Genomic DNA, 15,635 nt, shown 5'->3' with positions numbered 1-15,635 from the left:
GGGTGCAGGGCATTATCTTCTAAGACTCACCGCACCTGTTGGGCAGACAGGTCTCCTTACAGTGTCGTAATAAAGCATACAGAGCTGGAACACACGACTGCAACATAAATTTATTCTGCGAATTGTCTATCAGCAACATCTGCATAGAACATATACTGACTTGATGTGTACTCAAGAATTTTTTTGTCATGGTTTTACCTTTACTATCTTGGCTGTTTGTGATTAAGTTGTGGACACTTCTGAGTTAATGTGTTCAGGACATTTTGTACACCAGTAAATGAGTCCTATTTTCTGATTGTAGATTTTGGAGGAGATCTCCACCCTTTTGCAGATTAATATAGCTGTTCAAAAATGTATGACGGGTACATTTGCGCAGCTGTCTTCCTTCCGTTTACTCAGTCCTGACAACGTTTTTGTCTTCCTAATCCCAGCCACATTTTATGGTGATTAAACTGGTTTACTTAACATGTGTGTTCCATTACCTTTGACATACCTTGCCATCTCCCATGCCTAGGGTATATAGACATTTGCCAGGATCGTGATGGAACTGCAGTGGAAACCTGTTTAGTGACCGCACTGCTTATGCTTTTCTTTTTCTTTACAGATCGCTGGAATGCAACCCTCGTTTATCTTGTATCAAATATTTCAGGACATCAGCAGTGTGCAGTGAGTATCTAAGCCAGTGGCAGTTACTAAGCAGTGGGATCCCAATCTACCAGCACTAGCCTGGTTTAGTGTCAGTAACAATCCATGTGTTTTGCATAATTAAAAAATGCCGAGTTTAACAAAAGTATTCTGTGTATGCTTTGTTTCAGATGTTTGTGATAGAAGTAGTTTTTTGCGACTGAATGTTGACCGTATTAACATTATTTCTTTTCTTTTGGAATAAAAAGTTGTGATTTCTTATCGGCTAAAAGCTACTGGATGGTCTGGCTGTGGGCACTTGCAACTGAGTTTGCAGGGATCTTATAACAGCGGTTGTACTATAGCAGTAGAAGGCTGGGAAACGTTAGGTTTCCAAGGACACGTACCTCCTCTGTGGAAGTGCGCAGGTGCTTGGGAAAATGGCATGAATAGCTTCTGTTAACGGAAGGTTTCCAAGGACACGTACCTCTCTGTGGAAGTGCACAGGTGCTTGGGAACATGACATGAACAGCTTCTGTTAACGATAGGTTTCCAAGGACACGTATCTCTCTGTGGAAGTGCGCAGGTGCTTGGTAACATGACATGAACAGCTTCTGTTAACGATAGGTTTCCAAGGACACATACCTCTCTGTGGAAGTGCGCAGGTGCTTGGGAATATGACAGGAACAGCTTCTGTTAACGATAGGTTTCCAAGGACACATACCTCTCTGTGGAAGTGAGCAGATGCTTGGCAACATGACATGAACAGCTTCTGTTAACGATAGGTTTCCAAGGACACGTACCTCTCTGTGGAAGTGCACAGGTGCTTGGGAATATGACAGGAACAGCTTCTGTTAACGATAGGTTTCCAAGGACACGTACCTCTCTGTGGAAGTGCGCAGGTGCTTGGGAATATGACAGGAACAGCTTCTGTTAACGATAGGTTTCCAAGGACACGTACCTCTCTGTGGAAGTGCGCAGGTGCTTGGGAATATGACAGGAACAGCTTCTGTTAACGATAGGTTTCCAAGGACACGTACCTCTCTGTGGAAGTGCGCAGGTGCTTGGGAATATGACAGGAACAGCTTCTGTTAACGATAGGTTTCCAAGGACACGTACCTCTCTGTGGAAGTGCGCAGGTGCTTGGGAACATGACATGAACAGCTTCTGTTTAGTACACTGGCTTGCTTACATGCAGATGTTTTGGGACCATGTTTAGCATAAGACATATGATTTAAGGTGCATGTGTAAAAAAGCATCATTGTACATCCACATTTTTTTGCTAAATTGTCAGTATCTGCCCAACCTTGCTTTACTTGGGCATGTGGGACAGAACTTCATTTAGTGCTGTCAGAGAAGTGCAACACAATTGAGTCACTATGTAGTACTGCATAGCCGTGTGTATTGGTAAAAAAAAATGTGCAGGTCAGGGGGAGGATGAAAAATTAGTATCTAAAGCTGTGATTGTAAAACAGAATTAATTTTGCAGTATTTCACATAGCAGAATTACATTCACTAATACCTTATTAGCAACAAATTCATATCTCCACCCTTCAACCGCATCTTTCCCTTATGTTGAATTCTTCAGAGCGCTTAAACTCTGCACATAACCGAATGACTTGTGCCGGGTCATTCAAGGTATTGACCTGAGATTAGAAAGTAAGGGGTATTGTAGCCAAACATTGATACTCTTCCAGAAGGCGACAGTATTTGTCCAAATCAGACGTCATACTTAACTTATATTCGTGCTGGGTCTTACGGAGACTTGCCATAGACATTTTAACATGTTATATTTCATTTATGGAGAGTATATCTACTATATCTAATTATCATTGACATATTAATTTTGAGGTAACACCAGAACATCTGTTGAGTTTCTTCCAGTTTTTTGGACACACTCTGGTCCATTTTAGTATAAGTCAACAAGAGGATGAGAATTAAAGGCTTCTGCCATGTCAAAGGGTCATTAGTATGTTCCTTCATGGACCCTGCTGTAATTCACTGTATTAATGCTCAGCATTTTGTTGTGAATGGTCCATAGGACTGTTCTGTTGCAGAGTGTTGTTATGCCTTAAAATGTTATTGTAGTCACAAATATGTACAGTAAACTAGCCAACTGGGTGACTGGGCTGTGTGGCCTAGGGAAGAAGCCCTGACTGGCACCCATACAGAGAGAGTTTGAGTAGTGGCTTGGGTGTTGTAAGAACCGTACAAGGGAGGGTCTGAATTGAGCAGATCACGGTAGTTCGCCCATCTTAGAAGGCGGGAATGGAGGATTCCCTGTGGACCTTCGCTGTTAAGTAGACAGAAGCTTGATGGTAGCAAGGGCTGTGATATGGCTTGGTGTTTCAGACTGGTGACGTTAGCCTGCCATTTATTTGGTAGTGTGAATGAGCATAGGAGCAGGGCACTGCTGATATGGGTGGTCCTGTCAGCCACTAGGTAGTGATGTTAGGCTAATTGAAAATGCTCCTATACTCCTCCCAGTATAAAATGTCTGCTGTTGAAGAAAATAGTGCCATGTAGTTTCCCTTCCTGAGGTCAGTAGGGTCCATAGTGAAATGCTGTTACCCATTTAGATGACACTTCCCATTGGCAGTAGGCTGAATATTGCATAAAGGCTGGGGAGGGTGGCAAACTCCCCTGTTGCATAGATGTGTCATTGTGTAAGTGTATAAATACAGACTGGCATTTGAATGTTGGTAATGAGCTACTAACATGGGGAGAGTAGGATATATTCATATCCTATTCACCCTGTCAGTATGATCCGACTGATGTCAGATCTCATCAGGCTGTGCTAGTGCTGCAAGCCTCGAGCTCCTTTAAATATCTTCCTTCCCATAATTTTCCTGGCACTGTCTTGTCTCAGGTCTCATTTTCCACCTTCAATGTTAGGATGGATTGTGAGGACTCAGTTAAGTGCACCCTTATCACAAAATTTTCTTCTGCTACTGGTAGCCCCTTCTTCCAGGGATATTGTTTATCCTAGCTTCTTTAGAATGACTGTTTTTCATTTTAGAAAGAAAGTGAAATACTTCTGAAATTATTCACTTCATTTTTATTAGGCCCAGTGGTTCATTTGTTTGAAATTTGTTACAAAAAAGTTTTTTTTATTATAATTATTTTAGTAGTAGTTGTAGTTTAGATAGTACAGAAATTTAGATAGTGAAATAGATTATATAGTTCTTAACAATTACAGCTTTTGCTTTAATAGAATATAATTCAGCTTGTATATTTGTGTACTATGTAGCGTGTTTTAGACTATTGGACATGGACAAAGAAAAGCAATAAAGATTTTCTAAGTATGCCAAGTGTGACCACAAAATCCCACTCCTGAACACTTGTATAGTGGTATGCCTAAGGCCGGTGCATTTTATTGCAGACTGCTCAATTTTTAAGACTTTTGGGCCTCTCTCCTTAGCATATTGTCAAAAATAAGCTTGTTCTGTGAAAGGTCTTCTCCTACCCTTCCTTCTCATGAGACTAAAAAAAGTAAAGACAAGCACAGAGGCAAAGATAGAGGTTCTGAATCTAAGAAGAGAATACTGTTCCACTGTGGTTCTTTAACACCAAAGATGCCAAGATTAAATTCAACCCCTTCAGTGTCTGCAGCTGTACAGCTTTCTGCTTGGGCTCCCCCACATTGGAACCTATTATTGTACAGAGCAAGTCCCCATGGCTGTCTGTAAGTAGGCATTCTTTGGAGAGCTAGCTGTCTTTTGTATCCAGGCCTCCTTCCACTCCCTCCAATTTATCAGGTTATTTAGATGCACTAGTGACACAGATTGGTAATTTATGATATGAGCCTTTCTGAAAACACAAATTAAAATGGGTGTCATCCCACCCCCCTCTGTTTCTCCTTTGGGTCAGGATGACTCTCTAGCTCCATTACTTGTTCCTTCTTCAGTCTCTTTCATCACCAGTGGCTTTGAATCATTGACATCACCTGGAACCTGTGTGTTCTGCTCCAACTGGTACCTTTTCATCTGCTTCTGAATTCCCTCATCCAATTCAGTTGAAACAAACCTTCAATGCTAAACGAGTCTTGGAATTGATTGCGCAATGCCAGAGGTTCATAGGTAGTTACAAGGCACGCAGTCCAAGAGACCATTAAGCCTAGCCCAGATTCTGAATTGCACCAAAGCACTGTCTGGTTAAGTGAATTGTCCATGGTTACATATTAGACAAATGAAGGTGCAAATGCTCTAACCTTGTACCCTTGGCACAGGAAGCAGATAATTAACAAATTAGAGCTTAAGCCCTCTGCTTTAACTGTCAGACTAGGCTCCATCTTTGGCATCAATCCAACTGGTGCCTTTTTTGGTGTCTGTGGCGATCTGGACCAAAGTGTCATAGAGTTCCTCTGATTCTTCAGTATTGGCGATTCCTTCATCTGTACACCCTAAGTCTGCTTCAGTCGGGGCAGATGTGGTGCTGCATTGGACCTCTCAGAGCTACAAGTTTTCCACAAGGACAGAGCGAGTTTGAAAATGCTTAGAGACACCTGGAGAGAGTGGTAAGAACTGAATCTCCTAGAGCCACCTGCAGAGAAAGGTGTATCCTAGATGACTTAAGAGTACGTGTACTTATGCCAGTGTACAAGAACAAAGGGGACATCCACATCTGTGGGCCCTATAGAGGTATCAGACGCCTGTCACATTGCATAAAAGTTCTGGAGAGTGTGTTTGATAAACTGATATGCAGAGTAGTAGAAGGTAAGATGAGGGATGAGCAGTTTGGATTCAAATCTGGATGCAGCACAACTGATCCAGTATTTGTAGTGAGACATGCAGCTGAGCAAAGGTAGAGATGCGAAAAAAAAAAGTCCAGTTGGGCATTTGTAGACTTGGAGAAGGCATATGACAAGGTCCCAAGGAAGCTGATTTGGGCAGTCCTGCTGTAGTTGTCCCAGAAACATTGGTTGAATTGATGCAAGCTGTGTGCATAGATTCAGTAACTGAAGTGTGAACAATGATCGGTCTTGCAGAGAGTTGCCTAGTGTGAGTGAGTGTGCATCAGGGTTCAGCTCTAAGCCCACTGTTTATATTGGTGATGGTGGATTACACTAGCAAACAGGTCAGAGGGGACAGATCAACAAAGCTGCTGTATACAGACAATGTGGTATTACAGGCAGACTCTACGCAAGAACTTCAGCAAAGTTCAGGGGAGTGGAATGCAAAACTGAAGGCATATGAGATGAAATGAAGTACGGCTAGCTCAGTGGTAATGGCAGCTAATTGGGGAAGTCAGAAAATCTAAGAACTGAGGAGCGATGATAGTGGAACCGTTTAACAGCTTCAGGTATCTGAGAGGGGTGGTTGAAGAGAAGGGAAGGGAAGTCTGAATGAAGAGGTCAAAGTTAAAATCAGAGGGGGTGCAGCCAGCTGACAATAGTGTCAGGTGTAGTGTATGACAGAAGAATGCCAAAGAAACTGAAGGGGGATACAAAACAGTGGTGTGACCACTACTAAGGTATGGTACAGAAACCTGGGCAGAGCAGATGCGGAAGCTAGAGGTGATGAAAATAAAGTGCTTGAGATGGGTGGTAGGAGGCACAATGGAACAGATGAACTAATGACATAAGAGCAGGAGCCAAAGTAGCTCCAGTTGCAGAAAAGATCAAAGAGAACAGATTAAGATGATTTGGGCACATGTGCAGAAAAGCAAAAAACAAACTGGTGAAGAAGATTTAGGGCAGACAAGAAGGGAAGTTAAGAGGAAACGGGAGCGTCCAGCAAAGAGGTGTATGAGAAGATCTGCGACAGGCAGGAGTGTGGCACGGAATGGAGAGACATGGTGACAGTTTACATGACACCCACACCCCAAGTAGAAAATGAGGGAAGAGGAGGAGGAGGAGGATGTCTTGACAGATGTTTGAGAATGCCCAATGGATGAATTTCTGCTACTCCTATTGGAGGAAGGATGCTGAGCTCTGGAAGTCAGGATGGGATGTTTGGTCTAATGTGGCAGAACTCTTTGTAGTTAGGACTGATGCAGTAGTAATGTACTGGAATAGCTAACTCCTTGTTGTTAGGACTGATGCAGTAGTAATGTACTGGAATAGCTAACTCCTTGTAGTTGGGACTGATGCAGTAGTAATGTACTGGAATAGCTAACTCCTTGTAGTTGGGACTGATGCAGTAGTAATGTACTGGAATAGCTGACTCCTTATAGTTAGGACTGATGCAGTAGTAATGTACTGGACTAGCTAACTCCTTGTAGTTGGGACTGATGCAGTAGTAATGTACTGGAATAGCTGACTCCTTGTAGTTGGGACTGATGCAGTAGTAATGTACTGGAATAGCTGACTCCTTGTAGTTGGGACTGATGCAGTAGTAATGTACTGGAATAGCTAACTCCTTGTTAGGACTGATGCAGTAGTAATGTACTGGAATAGCTAACTCCTTGTTAGGACTGATGCAGTAGTAATATACTGGAATAGCTAACTCCTTGTAGTTGGGACTGATGCGGTAGTAATGTACTGGAATAGCTAACTCCTTGTAGTTAGGACTGATGCAGTAGTAATGTACTGGAATAGCTAACTCCTTGTTAGGACTGATGCAGTAGTAATGTACTGGAATAGCTAACTCCTTGTTAGGACTGATGCAGTAGTAATGTACTGGAATAGCTAACTCCTTGTAGTTGGGACTGATGCAGTAGTAATGTACTGGAATAGCTAACTCCTTGTAGTTGGGACTGATGCAGTAGTAATGTACTGGAATAGCTAACTCCTTGTAGTTAGGACTGATGCAGTAGTAATGTACTGGACTAGCTAACTCCTTGTAGTTGGGACTGATGCAGTAGTAATGTACTGGAATAGCTAACTCCTTGTAGTTAGGACTGATGCAGTAGTAATGTACTGGAATAGCTGACTCCTTGTAGTTGGGACTGATGCAGTAGTAATGTACTGGAATAGCTAACTCCTTGTAGTTAGGACTGATGCAGTAGTAATGTACTGGAATAGCTAACTCCTTGTAGTTAGGACTGATGCAGTAGTAATGTACTGGACTAGCTAACTCCTTGTAGTTGGGACTGATGCAGTAGTAATGTACTGGAATAGCTAACTCTTTGTAGTTAGGACTGATGCAGTAGTAATGTACTGGAATAGCTGACTCCTTGTAGTTGGGACTGATGCAGTAGTAATGTACTGGAATAGCTAACTCCTTGTAGTTAGGACTGATGCAGTAGTAATGTACTGGAATAGCTAACTCCTTGTAGTTAGGACTGATGCAGTAGTAATGTACTGGACTAGCTAACTCCTTGTAGTTGGGACTGATGCAGTAGTAATGTACTGGAATAGCTAACTCCTTGTAGTTAGGACTGATGCAGTAGTAATGTACTGGAATAGCTGACTCCTTGTAGTTGGGACTGATGCAGTAGTAATGTACTGGAATAGCTAACTCCTTGTTAGGACTGATGCAGTAGTAATGTACTGGAATAGCTAACTCCTTGTAGTTAGGACTGATGCAGTAGTAATGTACTGGAATAGCTGACTCCTTGTAGTTGGGACTGATGCAGTAGTAATGTACTGGAATAGCTGACTCCTTGTAGTTGGGACTGATGCAGTAGTAATGTACTGGAATAGCTAACTCCTTGTAGTTAGGACTGATGCAGTAGTAATGTACTGGAATAGCTGACTCCTAGTTAGGACTGATGCAGTAGTAATTTATTTATTTATTTATTTTATTTTATTTTATTTTACATTTGTTGACCGGGCTAGTCTAACTGGATATATGTCCATTTTCAGTAGAGGCCCGGGGAGAAAAGCTCCAATGGAATATTACATTGTTTATACAGAATAGACCATACAAGATTAGAATTTAAAAAACAAAGTTAGACAATATATGCAATGTACAACTATGATAGGAGCAAACAAGGAGAAAAAAGTCCTAATGTCTTTATACAAAGAAATAATAAAATATATATATATATATTTTTTTTTATTTTACCGTGGTAGTACTGTGTATATGAGATAACATTTCACTACATAGATATTAAGAAAAGGAAAGTTATGAGGGTGTAGGGTAAGAAAAAGAGACGGAGTAAGAGGGAAAGTTAATCTGGGTTGGTACTGGGGCAAAGCCATTGACTATTGAGATGCATAGTTAGTTGTCTTTTAAAAAGTGAGAGTGTAGACAAAGATGTGATATCAGAGGGTAGTTTGTTCCACATTTTTCCAACAGAGTTGGAAAAGAGGCAGTCCCCTGCTGAGTTATTAGGTTTGGGAGTATAAATCCGTAGTTTGTAATGTACTGGAATATCTAACTCCTTGTATTTGGGACTGATGCAGTAGTAATGTACTGGAATATCTAACTCCTTGTAGTTGGGACTGATGCAGTAGTAATGTATTGGAATAGCTGACTCCTTATAGTTAGGACTGATGCAGTAGTAATGTACTGGAATAGCTAACTCCTTGTTAGGACTGATGCAGTAGTAATATACTGGAATAGCTAACTCCTTGTTGTTAGGACTGATGCAGTAGTAATGTACTGGAATAGCTGACTCCTTGTAGTTGGGACTGATGCAGTAGTAATGTACTGGAATAGCTAACTCCTTGTAGTTAGGACTGATGCAGTAGTAATGTACTGGAATAGCTAACTCCTTGTAGTTGGGACTGATGCAGTAGTAATGTACTGGAATAGCTAACTCCTTGTAGTTAGGACTGATGCAGTAGTAATGTACTGGAATAGCTGACTCCTTGTAGTTGGGACTGATGCAGTAGTAATGTACTGGAATAGCTGACTCCTTGTAGTTGGGACTGATGCAGTAGTAATGTACTGGAATAGCTGACTCCTTGTAGTTGGGACTGATGCAGTAGTAATGTACTGGAATAGCTAACTCCTTGTAGTTGGGACTGATGCAGTAGTAATGTACTGGAATAGCTAACTCCTTGTAGTTGGGACTGATGCAGTAGTAATGTACTGGAATAGCTGACTCCTTGTAGTTGGGACTGATGCAGTAGTAATGTACTGGAATAGCTAACTCCTTGTAGTTGGACTGATGCAGTAGTAATGTACTGGAATAGCTAACTCCTTGTAGTTGGGACTGATGCAGTAGTAATGTACTGGAATAGCTAGCTCCTTGTAGTTGGGACTGATGCAGTAGTAATGTACTGGAATAGCTAACTCCTTGTAGTTGGGACTGATGCAGTAGTAATGTACTGGAATAGCTGACTCCTTGTAGTTGGGACTGATGCAGTAGTAATGTACTGGAATAGCTAACTCCTTGTAGTTGGGACTGATGCAGTAGTAATGTACTGGAATAGCTAACTCCTTGTAGTTAGGACTGATGCAGTAGTAATGTACTGGAATAGCTAACTCCTTGTAGTTGGGACTGATGCAGTAGTAATGTATTGGAATAGCTGACTCCTTATAGTTAGGACTGATGCAGTAGTAATGTACTGGAATAGCTAACTCCTTGTAGTTAGGACTGATGCAGTAGTAATGTACTGGAATAGCTAACTCCTTGTTAGGACTGATGCAGTAGTAATGTACTGGAATAGCTAACTCCTTGTTAGGACTGATGCAGTAGTAATGTACTGGAATAGCTAACTCCTTGTAGTTGGGACTGATGCAGTAGTAATGTACTGGAATAGCTAACTCCTTGTAGTTGGGACTGATGCAGTAGTAATGTACTGGAATAGCTAACTCCTTGTAGTTGGGACTGATGCAGTAGTAATGTACTGGAATAGCTGACTCCTTGTAGTTAGGACTGATGCAGTAGTAATGTACTGGAATATCTAACTCCTTGTAGTTAGGACTGATGCAGTAGTAATGTACTGGAATAGCTAACTCCTTGTAGTTAGGACTGATGCAGTAGTAATGTACTGGAATAGCTAACTCCTTGTTAGGACTGATGCAGTAGTAATGTACTGGAATAGCTAACTCCTTGTTAGGACTGATGCAGTAGTAATGTACTGGAATAGCTAACTCCTTGTAGTTGGGACTGATGCAGTAGTAATGTACTGGAATAGCTGACTCCTTGTAGTTGGGACTGATGCAGTAGTAATGTACTGGAATAGCTAAATCCTTGTTAGGACTGATGCAGTAGTAATGTACTGGAATAGCTAACTCCTTGTTAGGACTGATGCAGTAGTAATGTACTGGAATAGCTAACTCCTTGTAGTTGGGACTGATGCAGTAGTAATGTACTGGAATAGCTGACTCCTTGTAGTTAGGACTGATGCAGTAATAATGTACTGGAATAGCTGACTCCTTGTAGTTAGGACTGATGCAGTAGTAATGTACTGGAATAGCTAACTCCTTGTTGTTAGGACTGATGCAGTAGTAATGTACTGGAATAGCTGACTCCTTGTAGTTGGGACTGATGCAGTAGTAATGTACTGGAATAGCTGACTCCTTGTAGTTGGGACTGATGCAGTAGTAATGTACTGGAATAGCTAACTCCTTGTAGTTAGGACTGATGCAGTAGTAATGTACTGGAATAGCTGACTCCTTGTAGTTGGGACTGATGCAGTAGTAATGTACTGGAATAGCTAACTCCTTGTAGTTGGGACTGATGCAGTAGTAATGTACTGGAATAGCTGACTCCTTGTAGTTGGGACTGATGCAGTAGTAATGTACTGGAATAGCTGACTCCTTGTAGTTAGGACTGATGCAGTAGTAATGTACTGGAATAGCTGACTCCTTGTAGTTAGGACTGATGCAGTAGTAATGTACTGGAATAGCTAACTCCTTGTTGTTAGGACTGATGCAGTAGTAATGTACTGGAATAGCTGACTCCTTGTAATTGGGACTGATGCAGTAGTAATGTACTGGAATAGCTGACTCCTTGTAGTTGGGACTGATGCAGTAGTAATGTACTGGAATAGCTAACTCCTTGTTAGGACTGATGCAGTAGTAATGTACTGGAATAGCTGACTCCTTGTAGTTAGGACTGATGCAGTAATAATGTACTGGAATAGCTGACTCCTTGTAGTTAGGACTGATGCAGTAGTAATGTACTGGAATAGCTAACTCCTTGTTGTTAGGACTGATGCAGTAGTAATGTACTGGAATAGCTGACTCCTTGTAGTTGGGACTGATGCAGTAGTAATGTACTGGAATAGCTGACTCCTTGTAGTTGGGACTGATGCAGTAGTAATGTACTGGAATAGCTAACTCCTTGTAGTTAGGACTGATGCAGTAGTAATGTACTGGAATAGCTGACTCCTTGTAGTTGGGACTGATGCAGTAGTAATGTACTGGAATAGCTAACTCCTTGTAGTTGGGACTGATGCAGTAGTAATGTACTGGAATAGCTGACTCCTTGTAGTTGGGACTGATGCAGTAGTAATGTACTGGAATAGCTGACTCCTTGTAGTTAGGACTGATGCAGTAGTAATGTACTGGAATAGCTGACTCCTTGTAGTTAGGACTGATGCAGTAGTAATGTACTGGAATAGCTAACTCCTTGTTGTTAGGACTGATGCAGTAGTAATGTACTGGAATAGCTGACTCCTTGTAATTGGGACTGATGCAGTAGTAATGTACTGGAATAGCTGACTCCTTGTAGTTGGGACTGATGCAGTAGTAATGTACTGGAATAGCTAACTCCTTGTAGTTGGGACTGATGCAGTAGTAATGTACTGGAATAGCTGACTCCTTGTAGTTAGGACTGATGCAGTAGTAATGTACTGGAATAGCTAACTCCTTGTAGTTAGGACTGATGCAGTAGTAATGTACTGGAATAGCTAACTCCTTGTAGTTGGGACTGATGCGGTAGTAATGTACTGGAATAGCTAACTCCTTGTTAGGACTGATGCAGTAGTAATGTACTGGAATAGCTAACTCCTTGTAGTTGGGACTGATGCAGTAGTAATGTACTGGAATAGCTAACTCCTTGTAGTTAGGACTGATGCAGTAGTAATGTACTGGAATAGCTGACTCCTTGTAGTTAGGACTGATGCAGTAGTAATGTACTGGAATAGCTAACTCCTTGTAGTCGGACTGATGCAGTAGTAATGTACTGGAATAGCTAACTCCTTGTAGTTAGGACTGATGCAGTAGTAATGTACTGGACTAGCTAACTCCTTGTAGTTGGGACTGATGCAGTAGTAATGTACTGGAATAGCTGACTCCTTGTTGTTAGGACTGATGCAGTAGTAATGTACTGGAATAGCTAACTCCTTGTAGTTAGGACTGATGCAGTAGTAATGTACTGGAATAGCTAACTCCTTGTAGTTAGGACTGATGCAGTAGTAATGTACTGGAATAGCTACTTTCATGGTAAGCACTTACAAAATTCTACTTCTCTATTTTTCCCTTGGAAGTGTTTACTGCTTTGTATGAGTTTAGCGATTTCCACTTGTGTCAGAGCAGCACACACAGTTTGAAGTAACTTCAGAGGTCTGAATGGATATCTAGCTGTTCATCACAATGTTTTGAAATGCGATTTGTCAGCCTGTTTGTGACCCTCAGGGTTTCATCAAAAACAGAATGTTGATCACAGCAGAGTGGAGTATGGAAATTTCTCTTTGCCACAAGGTTGCATGTTCTTTGAGTTTTTATATTTAAAGATATTGATATGTTAGGGGTGTATTGGGCTTACCTCCTTAAAATAATGCTACTGTTTTTCCTACATTTGAGGATTTGTATTCCAGTGGCTTATTTCTATAAATGGAGGTTTGATGGTTAGCCATGTATTCATTCTGAATGAAGCTGCATGTTTTTTGGATGTCATGATTGTAGTTAGAAAATAGTGTCTCTGGAGTAGATTTAGATGTCCTTCCAATTCACTGTTGCAGTATTCTTTACATTAGGGATCCCCTGCCAAGGGTGGCCCGGCGTCCGGCCAATATACTAAAGTCTTTAGGTTGCCTTAAGATACGCTGTACTGCACACGTATGCTTCTTGCATAGTGTGGGGCATAAAGGTGACAGCTGGATGTACCATCCTCAGAACTTGTTTGCCATTAGTCCAAATGGCATAGCTTGGTCTTTGGTCTTAACTTACATTCCATTGCTGGTTCAAGAAGCTGTTAGATAAGTGCCCCGTTGGGTGTTTTTACTTATCCTTTTTATTGTTGCTTGTGGGGTTTCATGTCATCCAAGAAGGGTAAATGCCAGTGTGGGAGACAGATTCCCCATAAAGACCACCTCAACCGGTGTCTTTTTTGCTTAGGTGCCACTCATGACTGTACATCCTGTTCCATTTGCCAGGCTTTTGTACCTAAAACCCTTCAGAGTAGACCATCTTCTTTGGCGTCTTATCTTGAAAAGCAGCGTCTTAAGCTTCTTGCGAAAGACGCAATGGAGGGTACTTCCCGCTTTGAGGGACAGCAGTCAGTGAAGAAGGCCAAGAAGCCTAGGGTGGAATCTTCTGCTGTTCAGCCTCTGCCAGATGTGTTGCCCTAGGTGAGCGAATGCCTGGCGGTTTGCCTGGCTTTGTTGTTGATTTTCTCTACCGTGATCAGGTTGGAGGCCAGCAGGGATCTGACTTTAATTGCCTCCGAGGAGGCTTTACAGACATCTGTCTTGGACTCTCAGGGAGAACCACGGCTGATTTCCAAGAGGCCTAGGGGTGTTCCTCAGATATTAGAGAAGAAGTTGCTATTACCATTATTGAATGTCGTTTTGGGTCAGAGCCTTCCAAATTTTATAAGGCAGACGTCCCGTTGAAAAATAAGCAAAAGACTAAACACATTTCTCCTGCTCCTAAGGATACACACAGTGAATGCCATGCTTCACGCAGGGTTTTAATGCTTTGATGGCATTGAAACCTCCTCAGACATTTTCTATTCCAGTCCCCATTTGGCCTGTACTCCCATAAAAAGACCCAGGGGACAGGATTCCTTTAAGGAGGAGCTGGATTCGGGTGTGGAATCCCCTTGCTTAGTCTTCTCAGATGCCTCCTCCTTTGGACTGTGGGTCAGAGGAAGAGGAATTTACCAGTCCTGATACTCCCTTTGTCTCCCCAAAAGAAATCTCTTCAATCTCCAGAATGATGGATTTTCTTAAATGGGCTCGTGCTCAGGCCTCGGAGATTCATAAGAGATGTTATGAGTTACTGCAGTTGGGATCTTCTAAACTTGCGTCTCTTCCTCCTGTTTTGGCTGCTTTGCTGGGAAACTTTTTCTAATGTTTCTGAAGCACCAAATTCTCTGCTCCCTGAACCCAAGAAGCCTGGTAGGTTTTATAGGGTGCCTGAGGACTGTAACTTTTTGTACAAATGTGCTGCTGCTGACCCCCTGTGTGGTGTCTGTAGTCTCTGATAGGCCTTCTCAATTGCTTCCTTCACCCAAGTTGCTGCCCTCTGGTAAAGCTAGCAGGACCATGGAAAGGCTAGACTCTGCTGCCTTGACTTTTAGGGCTGTTAATTATCAGATCCATATGTCTAGGTACTTGTTGGCTCTCCTTTCCCAGATATGTCAGGTTATTTCTGATCTTTCAGACTCTGAGGGTAAAACTTGTGCTCTTTCCTGATTGCTCATCACTCGTGTAGTTATGATGCAGCTGATGCTTCTTCTAGGGCTGCTGCTTTTTTGTCAGTGATGAAGAGGTATTCTTGGCTTTGGCTTCAACCTTTGCCCGATGATATCAAGGCTAAGTTGATGGATTCCCTCGTGATAATAAACACTTGTTTGGTAAAGCTGCTGCTGTGTTTAAGTCCCTTCATGATCAGGGCAAGGATTTACAGGAACCTAAGCATGAGTTTGTTTCTCCTGTGCCTAAATTTCAGAGAAACTACTTCAATAAGCCGGCCTTTGTTTACAGGCAGTCTCACCCTCCTCTTAAGGGCAAAAAGTGTACCAAACAAGGCTCCTCCTGCTAAAGCTTCTCAGAATTCAATGCCTCAGAAGTCTCCTTTTCCAGATAAACCAGGTGCTGTCTGACTATCCTGTTCTTCCCAGCCACTTTCCTTTCTGTTCGCCTCTGTCTCTTCCTGTTTCACTACAGATTACTCAGAATTCCTGGGTTCTGTGTATTATTCAGCAGGGGTATTACATGTTGTGGAAATCCCTTCCCCCTTCCATGGGTATTCTTTGCCCCCCCCAAACAACTCTGCTTTTTC

At 42.0% G+C, this 15,635-nt stretch overlaps 1 protein-coding gene across 1 annotated transcript in view; it reads left to right on the top strand.

The window, feature by feature from the left end:
- DLST (dihydrolipoamide S-succinyltransferase) overlaps window positions 1-15,635 on the top strand; it is a 1,212,631-nt gene that overhangs the window by 145,562 nt on the left and 1,051,434 nt on the right. Inside the window, exon 4 of the mRNA XM_044064453.1 lies at window positions 605-666. Coding sequence (XP_043920388.1) covers window positions 605-666 — 62 coding nt within the window. The remainder of the gene's footprint in view (window positions 1-604; window positions 667-15,635) is intronic.

The sequence above is a fragment of the Protopterus annectens genome, chromosome 2.part2 (genome assembly GCF_019279795.1).
Source record: "Protopterus annectens isolate FY-2018-M chromosome 2.part2, PAN1.0, whole genome shotgun sequence".
NCBI lineage: Eukaryota > Metazoa > Chordata > Ceratodontiformes > Protopteridae > Protopterus > Protopterus annectens.
This window is presented reverse-complemented; position numbering and strand designations above follow the sequence as displayed.